This window comes from Rhinopithecus roxellana, chromosome 2, assembly GCF_007565055.1.
Source record: "Rhinopithecus roxellana isolate Shanxi Qingling chromosome 2, ASM756505v1, whole genome shotgun sequence".
NCBI lineage: Eukaryota > Metazoa > Chordata > Mammalia > Primates > Cercopithecidae > Rhinopithecus > Rhinopithecus roxellana.
In genome coordinates, this window is record NC_044550.1 from 144633786 (window position 1) to 144646209 (window position 12424).

The 12424-nt window shown below is 43.7% G+C and overlaps 1 protein-coding gene across 1 annotated transcript; it reads left to right on the top strand.

Moving 5' to 3' along the window:
- Positions 1-837: 837 nt before the first annotated feature.
- UCHL1 (ubiquitin C-terminal hydrolase L1) lies at positions 838-12177 on the top strand. Its single transcript, XM_010384715.2, has 9 exons — positions 838-994; positions 1100-1111; positions 1592-1720; positions 4629-4779; positions 5698-5783; positions 5859-5906; positions 7206-7272; positions 8204-8262; positions 11739-12177. The coding sequence occupies exons 1-9, from the start codon at positions 962-964 to the stop codon at positions 11823-11825; spliced, it is 672 nt and encodes a 223-aa protein (XP_010383017.1). The 5' UTR covers positions 838-961; the 3' UTR covers positions 11826-12177.
- Positions 12178-12424: the final 247 nt, after the last annotated feature.

The window sequence follows — 12424 nt, forward strand, 5'->3', positions numbered from 1 at the left end:
TTAAAATTCATTCTTCAGCATATGCTTTCTCTCTCCATCTTTTGAATGTGTTGGTGGGAAAACCCCACCTGAGATGACTAGAGAACAGTGGTTTCCTTGGTTACCATTCCCTTTCTTCTTCATTGGGAGTATTCTGCAGTGAACTCAGAAATTTTATTTTTCAAAGCTTCCCATTCTTTCAAAAATGCTTTTCCTTTTACAGCCTGTCGCTCAAAATCATACCCTTCTTTTCCCTGGATCTGTTTTCTAAAGTCTCCAACCGCCTGCCTTCTCTGTGTCTTGTATTACCCTCACATCCCCCAGCTTTCTACTGCTCTCCCAGGACCAACCATTTTTTCCCCGGGAGTCACATTACATCAGCATTCCTAATGCAATATCTGTTATCTACCAGATTCTGCTTTATTCTAGGCAGTCACTTAAAAATGAACCTCGGTACTGGTCTGACTTAACATGGAGGAGAAATTGTCTAAGGTTAAACGCAAACTGCTGAGAGATTTGGGGTGGGGGGCACACATTTACATTCATTCATATTAAATATATACCTGTTGAATTTGTGCTTTTTCTCAAATGCTTCAGAGACCCGAGCTTTAGGGTAATTGGGATGGTAGAAAGGATGGGTTTCCAGAAACTTCGCCCAAAATTAAAGACTCCATCAAAAGGACTGCTCCATACACTCAAAGAACACCCACCAACAAATCCCGTCTCCACAACCACCAGATTATCTCACCGGCGAGTGAGACTGCAAGGTTTGGGGGCCCGGCCATACCACTCCGCGCTGCGCACGGGGGTTTCGTACCCATCTGGCCGCGACCGGCCGTTTCCCCCTCGCTTGGTTCTGCCCCTGCTCCCCCTGCGCAGGCCTCACAGTGCGTCCGGCCGGCGCTTTATAGCTGCAGCCTGGGCGGCTCCGCTAGCTGTTTTTCGTCTTCCCTGGGTTATTTCTGTCGGGCGCACCGCGAAGATGCAGCTCAAGCCGATGGAGATCAACCCCGAGGTGAGCGCCAGGTGCACCGCTGCCCGGAGAGCGCAAGGCCGAGGGAGACGGAGCCGAGTCGCTGACCCGTTCGGTTTTGCTTTTTTCTTTGCATTTGCCTTTCAGATGCTGAACAAAGTGAGTGGCGTCTCGCGCCGTCTCTGGCCCCCTCCCCCGCGAGCGCCGAGGCGGGGGCGCCCACCGGCTCCGGCTGCTGGCAGAAACCAAGCCGCCCGCTGCGCACACCGGAGACCGCAGGGCTGGGGCGTGGGCTGGGCGCCCTTCCTGAGCCCCTGCATTTAGCGGGTGCTTTGCGAAACCGGTCACGGGGAGACGGAGGGGCTGCGCCCCGTGGCGAGCTAGCGCCGAGCGGAGCTCCCGAGGGCGTGGCGCGGGCAGCACAGACTAGGCTGCACGGGCTTCGCGGGCGCCACGTGTGGGCCGCGCTTTGTGCTGTGTCATCGCGCCCGCCAGGGTGGGGGTGGCAGGGCGGGACTGGGGCTCCTCCCAGGCTCGGGTGCGGGCGCGGATGGCGCGCGCCTGCTGGCCCCGCCCCCTGGCAGGTGCCCGCGACCCGCGTGTCCCCGTGCCCCTGGCCGCCTTGTCTCCTCTCCGCAGGTGCTGTCCCGGCTGGGGGTCGCCGGCCAGTGGCGCTTCGTGGACGTGCTGGGGCTGGAAGAGGAGTCTCTGGGCTCGGTGCCAGCGCCTGCCTGCGCGCTGCTGCTGCTGTTTCCACTCACGGCCCAGGTAGGGCGTGAGGCCCATAATGCGCGAGCCCCGGGTAGTGTACGCCGCTCCCCAGCTTGAGGCGTCTGGGGCTTCCCGCCCCGCCCCCTCCTCAGTAGGTGATGCGGGGCGCGCCTCGAAGCAAGGGAGGAGCCTGCATTTTCGTGGTACCTACTCCCTGGGCTCCTGTTCCAGCAGTGCCTATTGCCTTCTCTCCCATCCGACCACAATTGCTTTAAATTTGGAAGAGCTGCAGTATCTCAGTTCCATCGATCCCGTTATCCAGGGAAATCATTCATCCTACTCATGAGTTCCCTCGAACTTGGGTTTTTTCGAGCCTCCGGTTCGAGGGAATGGCTGCTGGTTTCCCTTTAAGGGCTGTAACCTGTCAACTCATTGTTTGCTTCTCAGACTCCCACCTAGCTGTAGAATGGAGGGGGAAGGGCTGTCCTAAATCGCTGGGAAACAATTAGGCTCGCTAATTCTCCGCCTCCATTGCCTGGGTTTCTGATGGTCTTAAGGCGTTCTTCACACTTCTCCACTCCCACTACTTGCTCACTTGGTTTTTAGCCTCTTGAATGTGTTTCTTAAAGCTTAATCATTTGTGTATGGCTTCTGTGCGGGAACCTTCTTCCTCTTCACTTATTCTCGTTCATCTCTGACCTTGTAGCTAAATGAAATGGGGGTTATAAGCTCAGTTTTGAAAGCACCTTTGCATTTCCCTTGAAATGATTTTCCTCCTACAAATGTGTATGGATAGATGTATCTCAAAGACAGCGTCAGATTTTTTTTTTTTTTTAAAGGATAGGATAGTTGCTGTCTTTTGATGTATGGAATCCCAGTCGTGAGTATGGCATTGTCTTATCTCCTGTTGTTGTCACTTGGCTGCTGATGTGGGAGAGACTGAAATTAGCTTTAGCAAAACTTGGGGCATCACTCCAAAGGTGAGGTTAACTGAAGCACCGTCCTAAGGCCAGGTGTTCTGGAAGCATCCGTAGCCAAAATCAAGAGTATGGGAAGTTCCAAGCCTTCCTTCTAGTAAATAAGCTAAGTATTATGGGTAAATACACTTATTACAGCTAATAAGATGATCTCACTGACATGTTTTTATTGCTAAAGTCTTTTACTCGGGCTAAAAGGGAGCTGCCATATTGTTGGAAGTCGAATTGGCTTCTTGGTTGACCAAATCAGTCTCCTGTCTCCAGTTGAGCATCACACACGGGTTTTTTTTATTAGAGCAACCATGATGACTCGGAGGTTTTGAGAAGCATTCAGAGGCAAGGCCTCTGGGAGGCAGTGGTGCAGCATGTTTGCCTTTAAAAGCTGAGTGTTCTCCTTTTGCTGGATCTTGTTAGAGAACATTCTAGTTTGTGTTATGTTTGAAAGAGCTCGATACTTTGTCCTTTAGTTTCAATTCAACCTATCAGATTTATCGAGCGCCTTTTCTGCTACATAGAATGCCTACTGGACAAAACACTGAAGCCAATTGAAAGAAAAGTTGAGATTTTCTAGGCTGACTTCAAAGATGCTAATGTTAATTTGGAGGGCATTTAATTTTTGACTAAGGGAATGTTATGACCCCCTACATGGACGACTTCTGAAACATTAAGTGCTAGTAAACTATTTACAGAATGATTTCCATGGAAGAGCTCAAGCAGCCCTAAAGGATGGTGCTATCCCATTTTAATATTTTGTCTAATTAGCCTAGAAAATGAAAAAAAAAAAAAAAAACTCTTACTGGTCAATGAATACTAAATTGAGGATCCGGTTAGATAGAAGCGAAAAAGTTCTGCTAGTTGGAGTTTAAGTTGATCTTCTGGGGTGAGAGATCTTACTCTTCTGTTAGTACCAGAGAGCAAGCCTAAACTTCAGTTCATGTACAGAAATGTGAAGCTCCTAGAGTTGGAAATACGTTTCTGATGGTCTGTCTGGTTTTGCTTGTTATGGGAAATCAGTGTTTCTATATTAGTACCCTACTCTTTAACTAGGAAGTCCTAACTTATTTATTATATTTTTATTTTTTAGAGACAAGGTCTTGAATTCCTGAGCTCAAGTGATCCTCATGCCTCAGCCTCCCTAGTAGCTGGGATTATAGGTGCAAGCCATTGACCCTGGCTCAAGAAATCATAACTTCTAAGGTCTTTAAAGCTAGTTAGTGAAAAGTCCAGATAGGCTTACTAAATTACTGTACAAAAAACTAGCAGATGCTTTGAGGAAATCCATTTCCTAGTCCCATTCACTTACCAGTCTCTATCCTCCTCCTCAAATTGCCAGTCTATCCTCAAAGTAAACTGTTTAGCTGGCAAGGACAAGCTAGTGTCACATCTTCCTCTTGTAAAATCACAGCCCAATACCCTGGACCAGTTGTCTTTCCTTCCTTAAAAAGAGGGTGGAGGGAATGGTTAATTTCTTTCACTTGCTCTTTTCAGCAGTTAAGGCTGTTTTTGTTTTTGAAGTGAAGTGTACTTGAGCCGAGTAGAAGTAGAACTTTAAAGAATAGTGAAATGTAAACCAGCTGGTGCTCTTGTTGGGCATTCAATTGACTGAAGCTTGATTAGGATGCCTATGTGAAATATGGTTAAGTGTTAAAGGGAGAAAATAATGAACTGGTTTGTTTTCTGACTTCATGACACCATTTTGGGCTGAAAGGTTGCAGTGGTGTCTAGACACAGCCTTGGGCAGTATCCAATGCAGTCACTGCACTGCAGCACCAGGGTGGAGTCTCCGAACCTCTCAGAGCCCCACTGGCCAGCGTGGGTGTGGGAGGCAGACAGACGTGCCCTTCTCTGGGAGTTTTCCAGCATCTAGAACTAAGGCTCCTGTTCACACATCCCCCTGGTGTTTCCATTTAGGTGGTAGAACTCACTTTGCTGCCATCTGTTCTTTGCACTTTCATTCTGAGATGTAAAAACGCTTTTTACATTCGCAGCATGAGAACTTCAGGAAAAAACAGATTGAAGAGCTGAAGGGACAAGAAGTTAGTCCTAAAGTGTACTTCATGAAGCAGACCATTGGGAATTCCTGTGGCACAATCGGACTTATACACGCAGTGGCCAATAATCAAGATAAACTGGGATTTGGTAGGTGTGGGTTTTGAGGCCAGTCATCCTAAGCTTGAACTTGAAACATGGAGTTCAAAAACACTGTTCCCGAGGTCAGAGATGCTGTACCTTTTGAAACCATTTTGTAGTGATGGTGTCACACGCTTAAACTGACTCACAGTCTTCCTCAGAAAGGATTCCTAGCATTTCTGAATTTTGAAATGGTCCCATTTCACAAATTTTAGAGCTGAAAGTTCAAATTTTGAGGTCTTTTGAAATATGTTGTTCTTGCTCTAGGTTTGTAATTAGTGCCTCTTAGGCTTATCCACACTGAGCAGTAACAAAATGCTTACATCAGTGGTTATCCAGTCAGATGTCTCTCTGCTGGACTGTTTTGTTTCTTTACATTTCTATTCAAGATCTTTATTTTCTGTCTGAATAACTGAATTACTAAGGTTGAATTTTCTACCCCAAAATAATAATCTTGGTTTGGGAACCATTTTAGAATAGAACATGATTATAGCGTCATGTATATAATAGATGTGAACTGTACATTCTTAGGTGCTGTAGATACAGTAGGTAAACAAGGCAGCCCCAGCTTTTATGACTGTAGAAATCTCAAATACATGTTACAGATTAAGAATTGCTGTGAAAAAGTGACAGAGATTTGAGAGATAAGTGAAGTGGGAGGGATAAAGGGGTCCGGGGTAGAAGAGAACAGAGGCAAGAAAGAGCTTGGCATATTGGGAGACTGGAGCGACCTCTCTGACTTGAAACCTGTGAATAGAGAGGGGTTAGAAAAAGAGGCTGGGAGAAAAGGTACAGCTCATCCACAACTCTGGAGGCAGTATTAAAGATTCACGTTGCTCAGCATGTTTGGCAAAGGCTTAAGTCAACAATAAATATGTACCCATTTGTATTATTTTATCTATGCTAACATCCATTTTTTTCTTTAAGAGGATGGATCAGTCCTGAAACAGTTTATTTCTGAAACAGAGAAAATGTCCCCTGAAGACAGAGCAAAATGCTTTGAAAAGAATGAGGTAAGAGAACTTTCAGAGCATTGCCTTTAAATAACTCTAGAGATTTTTGTGCTAATTATTTTCTTTTTTCTGCAGGCCATACAGGCAGCCCATGATGCCGTGGCACAGGAAGGCCAATGTCGGGTAAATGCAAATACAAATCGGAGCCAGGCTGCCTGGGTGCCATCTGTGTTTCCACTGAAATTGTTCAGGAATGTCTTACTGGAACACAGCAAATGTTATCCACCCAACGCCAAATGACACCAGAAAGTTCTACCCAAATAATGCTTTGACTAGACCTTTTCAAAAGGCTCTTCAGAAATTGTATTGGCTGTTGAAATCAAGTAAATTCAAACTGACAGTGTTTTGTTTAGATCCAAATGAGTCTTATAGGCCAGGTAGAGTTGCTCATGCCTGTAATCCCAACAATTTGAGAGGCCGAGGAGGGTGAATCACTTGAGCCCAGGAGTTTGAGACCAGCCTGGCAAACATGGTGAAACCCCGTCTCCACAAAAAATACAAAGAGTAGCGAGGTCTGTAGTCCCAGCTACTCGGGAGGCTGAGGTGGGAGAATTGCCTGAGCCCTGGAGGCAGAGGTTGCAGTGAGCTGAGATCATGCCACTGCACTCTGGCCTGGGTGACCCTGTCTCAAAAACAGAAATGAGTCTTACAGAGTGTACACCTCTCCTAGTAAGTGAGCATTTCAAATAATCTTCACAGGCTGTTGGGGAGGATGAAATACACCACAAAGGACAAGTTCTAGAAGGTTTGAATGTACCATCATCTGATGAGAACCTCTGAGTCAGCTGCCAAATTTAAGTCAGATCTCAGTGTCCTTTTATTAAAAAAAAAAAAAAAAAAAATTTTTTTTGGCAAGGTCAGGCTCCGTTGCCCAGGCTGGAATGCAGTGGTGTGACCTTGGCTCACTGCAACAATTCTCTCACCTCAGCCTCCCGAGTAGCTGGTATTACAAGTACACACCACCATGCCTACTAATTTTTATATTTTTTGTAGAGATGGGGTTTCAGCATGTTGTCCGGGCTGGTCTTGAACTCTTGTGAGCTCAAGTGATCTGCCTGCCTCTGCCTCCCAAAGTGCTAGTATTACAGGCATGAGCCACCATGACCAGCCAGATCTCGGTGTCTTTATAACTACAACTGGCTGTGCCATTTTCTAGTATTGACCTTGGTTGAGATACTTAGCCTCTCTAAGCCTCAGTAAAAATCCTGTAGTAATAGCATCCTCATAGAGTTGTTCTGACAGTTAACAGTATATTTACCTTAATGGGCTTAGTGTAGGGCCTAATGTAAGACATACATAAGTATTAGCTGTAATTTTTAAAAATCAAATCAGTTCAAGCATATTTCACTTGAATTGCAAGATAATTTTAAAAATAAGTTCAGCTTACACTCATTTTCAAAAAAATGTCTTGACTTTCTTTAGGTAGATGACAAGGTGAATTTCCATTTCATTCTGTTTAACAACGTGGATGGCCACCTCTATGAACTGGGTATGTTTCACTCCATTTTTGGAACTCAATGTAGTTTCATGCATTCTTTCAGACTGAATCCCTTGATATATTGTTGTGTGACTTTATGGCCCTTGGCATATCATTGTTTATAAAGCCACAGTAATAAAGTATTCTCATGAGGGCACTTAACCCCTTATTATTCCCAGAGCAACTTCCTGAGGCAACTGACCTAATCAGTGGCTTTAATACCTAATCAATGGCTTCAGTCAGAAACCATTGAAGAGCGTAGATCAGATCAGTGCCAGGTGAAGGTATATGTGATCAGACTTTCTTTTCCCATCTCCTCCTATAGCATTCCCTAGTATCATCCTTTCTGGGCAAAGAATACATCTGAAAAAGGATCAGTGCCTGAATATGACCTTACTTGTCTAAAAAGAATCTGGATATGTTGGAATAATTTCTATTAGCTAGTTTATGGCATCAAGAAAGATGACCTACCTTGTAAGATTCATTCCTTTTGAATGAATTAATGGAGAAAGACTTGTAACTGTGTTGTCTCAAGCCAAGATACCACCTACAGGCTTACAAAGGCAAGGGAATAGTGAAGGCAATCTAGTCATTGGAGGACAGATGAAATCTCAGGTGTCTCCTCTTCTTGCCTCCATCTTTCCTATACCCCAGAGACTGCATCTGACTTTTGCTCTGTGGCCATTTTCTAGAGTTGGGGCACAGGCCCCTCCATTAGGGTAGCTGATTTGAGCTTGTACGATCTTATAGACTAGAATTGCCTGGGATGGATGCCTAGGGACACTTGAACCTCATTTGCAGCCTGTTGCTTCATAACCAGGCTTCCTTTTTTGGGTTTGGCAGTGGTTTTTGGAAGAATCTAGAACTTCCATCTGGGCTAGGTAAGCATGGTAGCCAGAAAACATGCAGAGAAAATTGACATGTCTGGCTTCTTTTGTTACAGATGGACGAATGCCTTTTCCGGTGAACCATGGCGCCAGTTCAGAGGGCACCCTGCTGCAGGTCATCTTTGGAATGCGTCTCTTCCTAATGGGCCCCACAATTCTTTGGCCAAAGTTTCTATTCTAAAGTGCTAACACTCTTCCAGGACAACCAGCATCAGTTGCCTGGGTTAATAGCAGTCTTTAGGGCTGCAAGATCATCTTAGTAATTCTGTCTACCTTACTTTATTGTGAGTGGTTTTAAACAGGGCTTCAGAGACACCCTGAGTAATCTGTTTCATGTGCTGTCTTTAGTCCACAGTTAGAATTAGCCTGAAAGCTGTTGCTTTGCTTCCTGGTGGGATTAAGGTGACCATTGTCCTCTCGTCAGATTACATAATAGTTAAAGACTCACGGAACAGTAGACTTTCATAATCCCTGTAAGACGACTGGATTTGGGTCAGTCTTGGAGGTAGTGTATTATAGGTTCTAGTTAGTTGGTTAAATTTAGGAGTTTTTCCTTCCCACATGGTCTACTGTTACAAGAACAAAAGAAGCAGATTTAAAATGCACCTGACAAAAACTGTTAATATCCAGGATCACTTTGTAACCATCCTGGACAGAAAAGTGATTCTGGACAAAGGTTGGTAGGTGACTCTAGGCCTTTTCACTAAAAAATGTGTGTCTAGAGTTGAATTAGTTTACTATTATAAAGGAAAAATGCTTAATTATGATATAATACAAAATACTGTTTTTAGCTTGCTGTGCTGAAGAAAAATATACAAAATGCTGTTAAAATATAACTATACTGCATTTGAGTAGTAGTAGTATCGAATCTTTGAAAAACTTGCTGTGTGCAGACCGGGACTCAGCAAGCATTTTCTGTAAAGAGCCAAACAAAATATTTTAGGCTTTGTATGGCATATGGCTCTGCTGCAAGTATTCAGTTCTGCTGTTACAACTCAGCAGCCTATAGACCCTCTAAATGAATGTATGTAGCTGTTTTCCACCACCACAGGCTGGGTTAGGCCCACATGCTGCAGTTTACTGTATTTACGTGCTCTTCTAGGTGATGTATGTCTTTTATAGAAATCCTTTAATGACACAATGAGATAGGTATTATCCCCATTTCAGAGCTGAGAAAACACAGAGTTTAAGGCCTGAGGTCAGTGACTTACATGGCAAACTATGGTTCAAACCTATATGGTCTGGCCAGGCATGGTGGCTCACGCCTATAATCCAGCACTTTGGGAGGCTAGTGTGGGAGGATCGCTTGAGCTCAGGAGTTTAAGACCAGCCTGGGCAAAATGATGAAACCCTGTCTCTACTAAAAATACAAAAATTAGCCGGGCCTGGTGGTGCATGCCTGTAGTCCCAGCTGCTCGGGAGGCTGAGGCACAAGAATCGCTTGTACCTGGGAGGTGGAGGTTGCAGTGAGCCGAGATTGCACCACTGTACTCCAGTCTGGGCAACAGAGCAAGACTCTGTCTCAGAAGAAAAAAAAAAAAGAAAACTTAGTCTGCATTTAGAGTTTGTGCTCTTAGCCACTGTACAATACCAATAGGACCTTTCATTAGAAAAGACCTCTCTTTGGAACTTCACAGACCTGATAGCCCCAAGATGCTAGCGGACCACATTATGTCACTCTTAATAGGGAGGATTGATTGCTCTTGTCTGTCAGACACACCTGAGATCAGTTAAAGCTAATTCTTGGTATTCAAGAGGTATGTGGGAATACGAATATGGAATGAAGAATAGACCTGGAGAGCCAGGATGGGATGCAGGGATTGCATGAGAAAATCAGAATTTACTTGGTGAGAATAAGAAAACAGAGGCAGAATTTCTCGTCTTTGATCCGTTTGGAGGAAAGACCCTGATCCTTCCTGGTAAAACATTTAAGGTACATGCTAACTCATCTAACACTGCACTGATGCCGTAAAAATGTGCCCCCCATTAGGATACTTACAAGTGTCACATGAGTAGCATTTATAAGGTGTGGGGAAGGTAAAATTTTTGTATAGAGATGGGGCCGGAGGGACTCACTATGTTGCCCGGGCTGGTCTTTAACTCTTGGGCTCAAGTGATCTTTCTGCCTCAGCTTCCCAGAGTGCTGGGATTATAGGCGTGTGCCACAGTACCTGGCTAAAACCTTTTTTTTTTTTTAAACTATTCTAATTAGAAACATTTAAAATTAAAAGAGTTTCTAAATTAAACCAGCATTTTAGTTAAAATTCTTACCCTAGGTAAGGCTGGTTCTATATGGTTAAGGATGTTTTAGGTTGTCTAAACTTCACACTAAATCATTAAACTGGTGAGAAGATACATGCACTTAACCCAAATATCCTAAACTTGAATGAATTCGGTCCCTGCACATTAGCTCTAGTAGAAGATGGTTATCCTCTTTAAAGATACAACTTTAATAGTGAAATCAATATTGTATATTCTCTAGTAAAGTCAATTCAGGGAAGACAGGTCTGGAATATTGGTATATTAAAAAACCTGGTAGAAGATAAAATGTTGATGTCAATCCAGATACTCTTTGGTTGCTTTTTTTGAGAAAGGGTCTCGCTCTGTTATTCAGGCTGGAGTGCAGTGGCGCAATCATGGCTTACTGTAGCCTTGAACCTTGCTCAAGCAATCCTCCCACCTCAGTCTTCTGAGTAGCCAGGACTAGAAGTGCATACCACCATTCGCAGCTAATTTTTCAAATTTTAGTAGAGATGTTGCCCAGGCTGGTCTTGAACTCCTGAGCTCAAGCCATCAGCTGCCTCAGCTTCCCAAAGTGCTGAGATTGCAGGCCTGAGCCATGTGGCCCAAACTCATTGAGTTGGTGATTTCTAAATTTTAGGAGTGATGTTTCATTACCGTTCTGTATCATAGAGCATTCTCTTTCTTCTTCAGGTATCTTTCCGCTGGGCTTTTTTTTTTTTTTACAGATTCAACAGAGTAATATTTTTGATCCCAAAACAGTTATATCCTAGAAGTTGGTAAATAACCCTGGGATCAATTTTCTGTTACCAGTCTTTGTCATCTAGATTTTTAGAAGTAGTAACACATGTCACTTCACCATCAGTCTCTAAGCTTCCATTGCTTGTGTGTACCTAGAATACCAGGTAAACATTAAGGCTGTTTTTTAAAATGTTTACTTAGAAGACGATTGTCTTTACTTCGGGAATTTCTGAGTTACAACTTGTCTTTTATGCCACCTTATGGAAGAAAGATCGATTTCCAATCTTTAGATTTGAGGAAAATAGCATTAATAGTTGTGTTTTTGTTGTTGGTTTTTTTTTTTTTTTTTTAACTTTTCCAAAACCAGTTACAAGGTGAGAGAAGCACAAAACCATTTGGTGGAAGTGATAAAGAAGTCAAATCCATGATGTAACCCTGTCTTTCCCATTACCTGATTTTTTCCTTTAAGCCCTGGTTTTCAAATTAATGATGGAATTAAAGTTGATGAGGGTGAACTTTGAGCGTTAATAGACCTAGGAGCCTTTCCCTATGTGACTTTCATTTTTGAGCTCTTGCTCTTGGAATATTAACGACATTTCTTCTTTCCAGGACGCTGCTAAGGTCTGCAGAGAATTCACCGAGCGTGAGCAAGGAGAAGTCCGCTTCTCTGCCGTGGCTCTCTGCAAGGCAGCCTAATTCTCTTGGGAGGGACTTTGCTGATTTCCCCTCTTCCCTTCAACGTGAAAATATATACCCCCCCATGCAGTCTACAATGCTTCAGTACTTGTGAAACACAGCTGTTCCGTTCTGCAGACACGCCTTCCCCTCAGCCACACCCAGGCGCTTAAGCACAAGTAGAGTGCACACCTGTCCACTGGGCCGATGTGGTGTGAGCTTCAGATGGCGAAGCATTCTCCCCAATGTATGTCTTGTATCCAATATCTAACGCTTTAAATGGCTACTTTGGTTTCTGTCTGTAAGTTAAGACCTTGGATGTGGTTTAATTGTTTGTCCTCAAAAGGAATAAAACTTTTCTGCTGATAAGGTAGCCACAGCTGATTCTCATTTTTTTTTACCCTTTACCCAACATGTCAGATTATTTTGGTAGTATATGAATATCTTCCATATACATAACTCATACAATGCTGGTAAGAATTACCATAAAAACATTGGTTTGGTGTGTCTTTGGATTTTTTTACATTTGTATTCCCTATGTATACCTGTAGAAACTAATCTTTAAAGATTTTTAAATAGGCAGATTTTATAGCACAATTCTAGACTTATAGGAATATTGA

Excerpts from the sequence above, each read along its gene's own strand:
- UCHL1 (XM_010384715.2), top strand. The coding sequence starts at position 962 with ATGCAGCTCAAGCCGATGGAGATCAACCCCGAG. Across the intron at positions 5,907-7,205 it reads CACAGGAAGGCCAATGTCGG|GTAGATGACAAGGTGAATTT; the intron begins GTAAATGCAAAT and ends GACTTTCTTTAG. Across the intron at positions 7,273-8,203 it reads TGGCCACCTCTATGAACTGG|ATGGACGAATGCCTTTTCCG; the intron begins GTATGTTTCACT and ends CTTTTGTTACAG.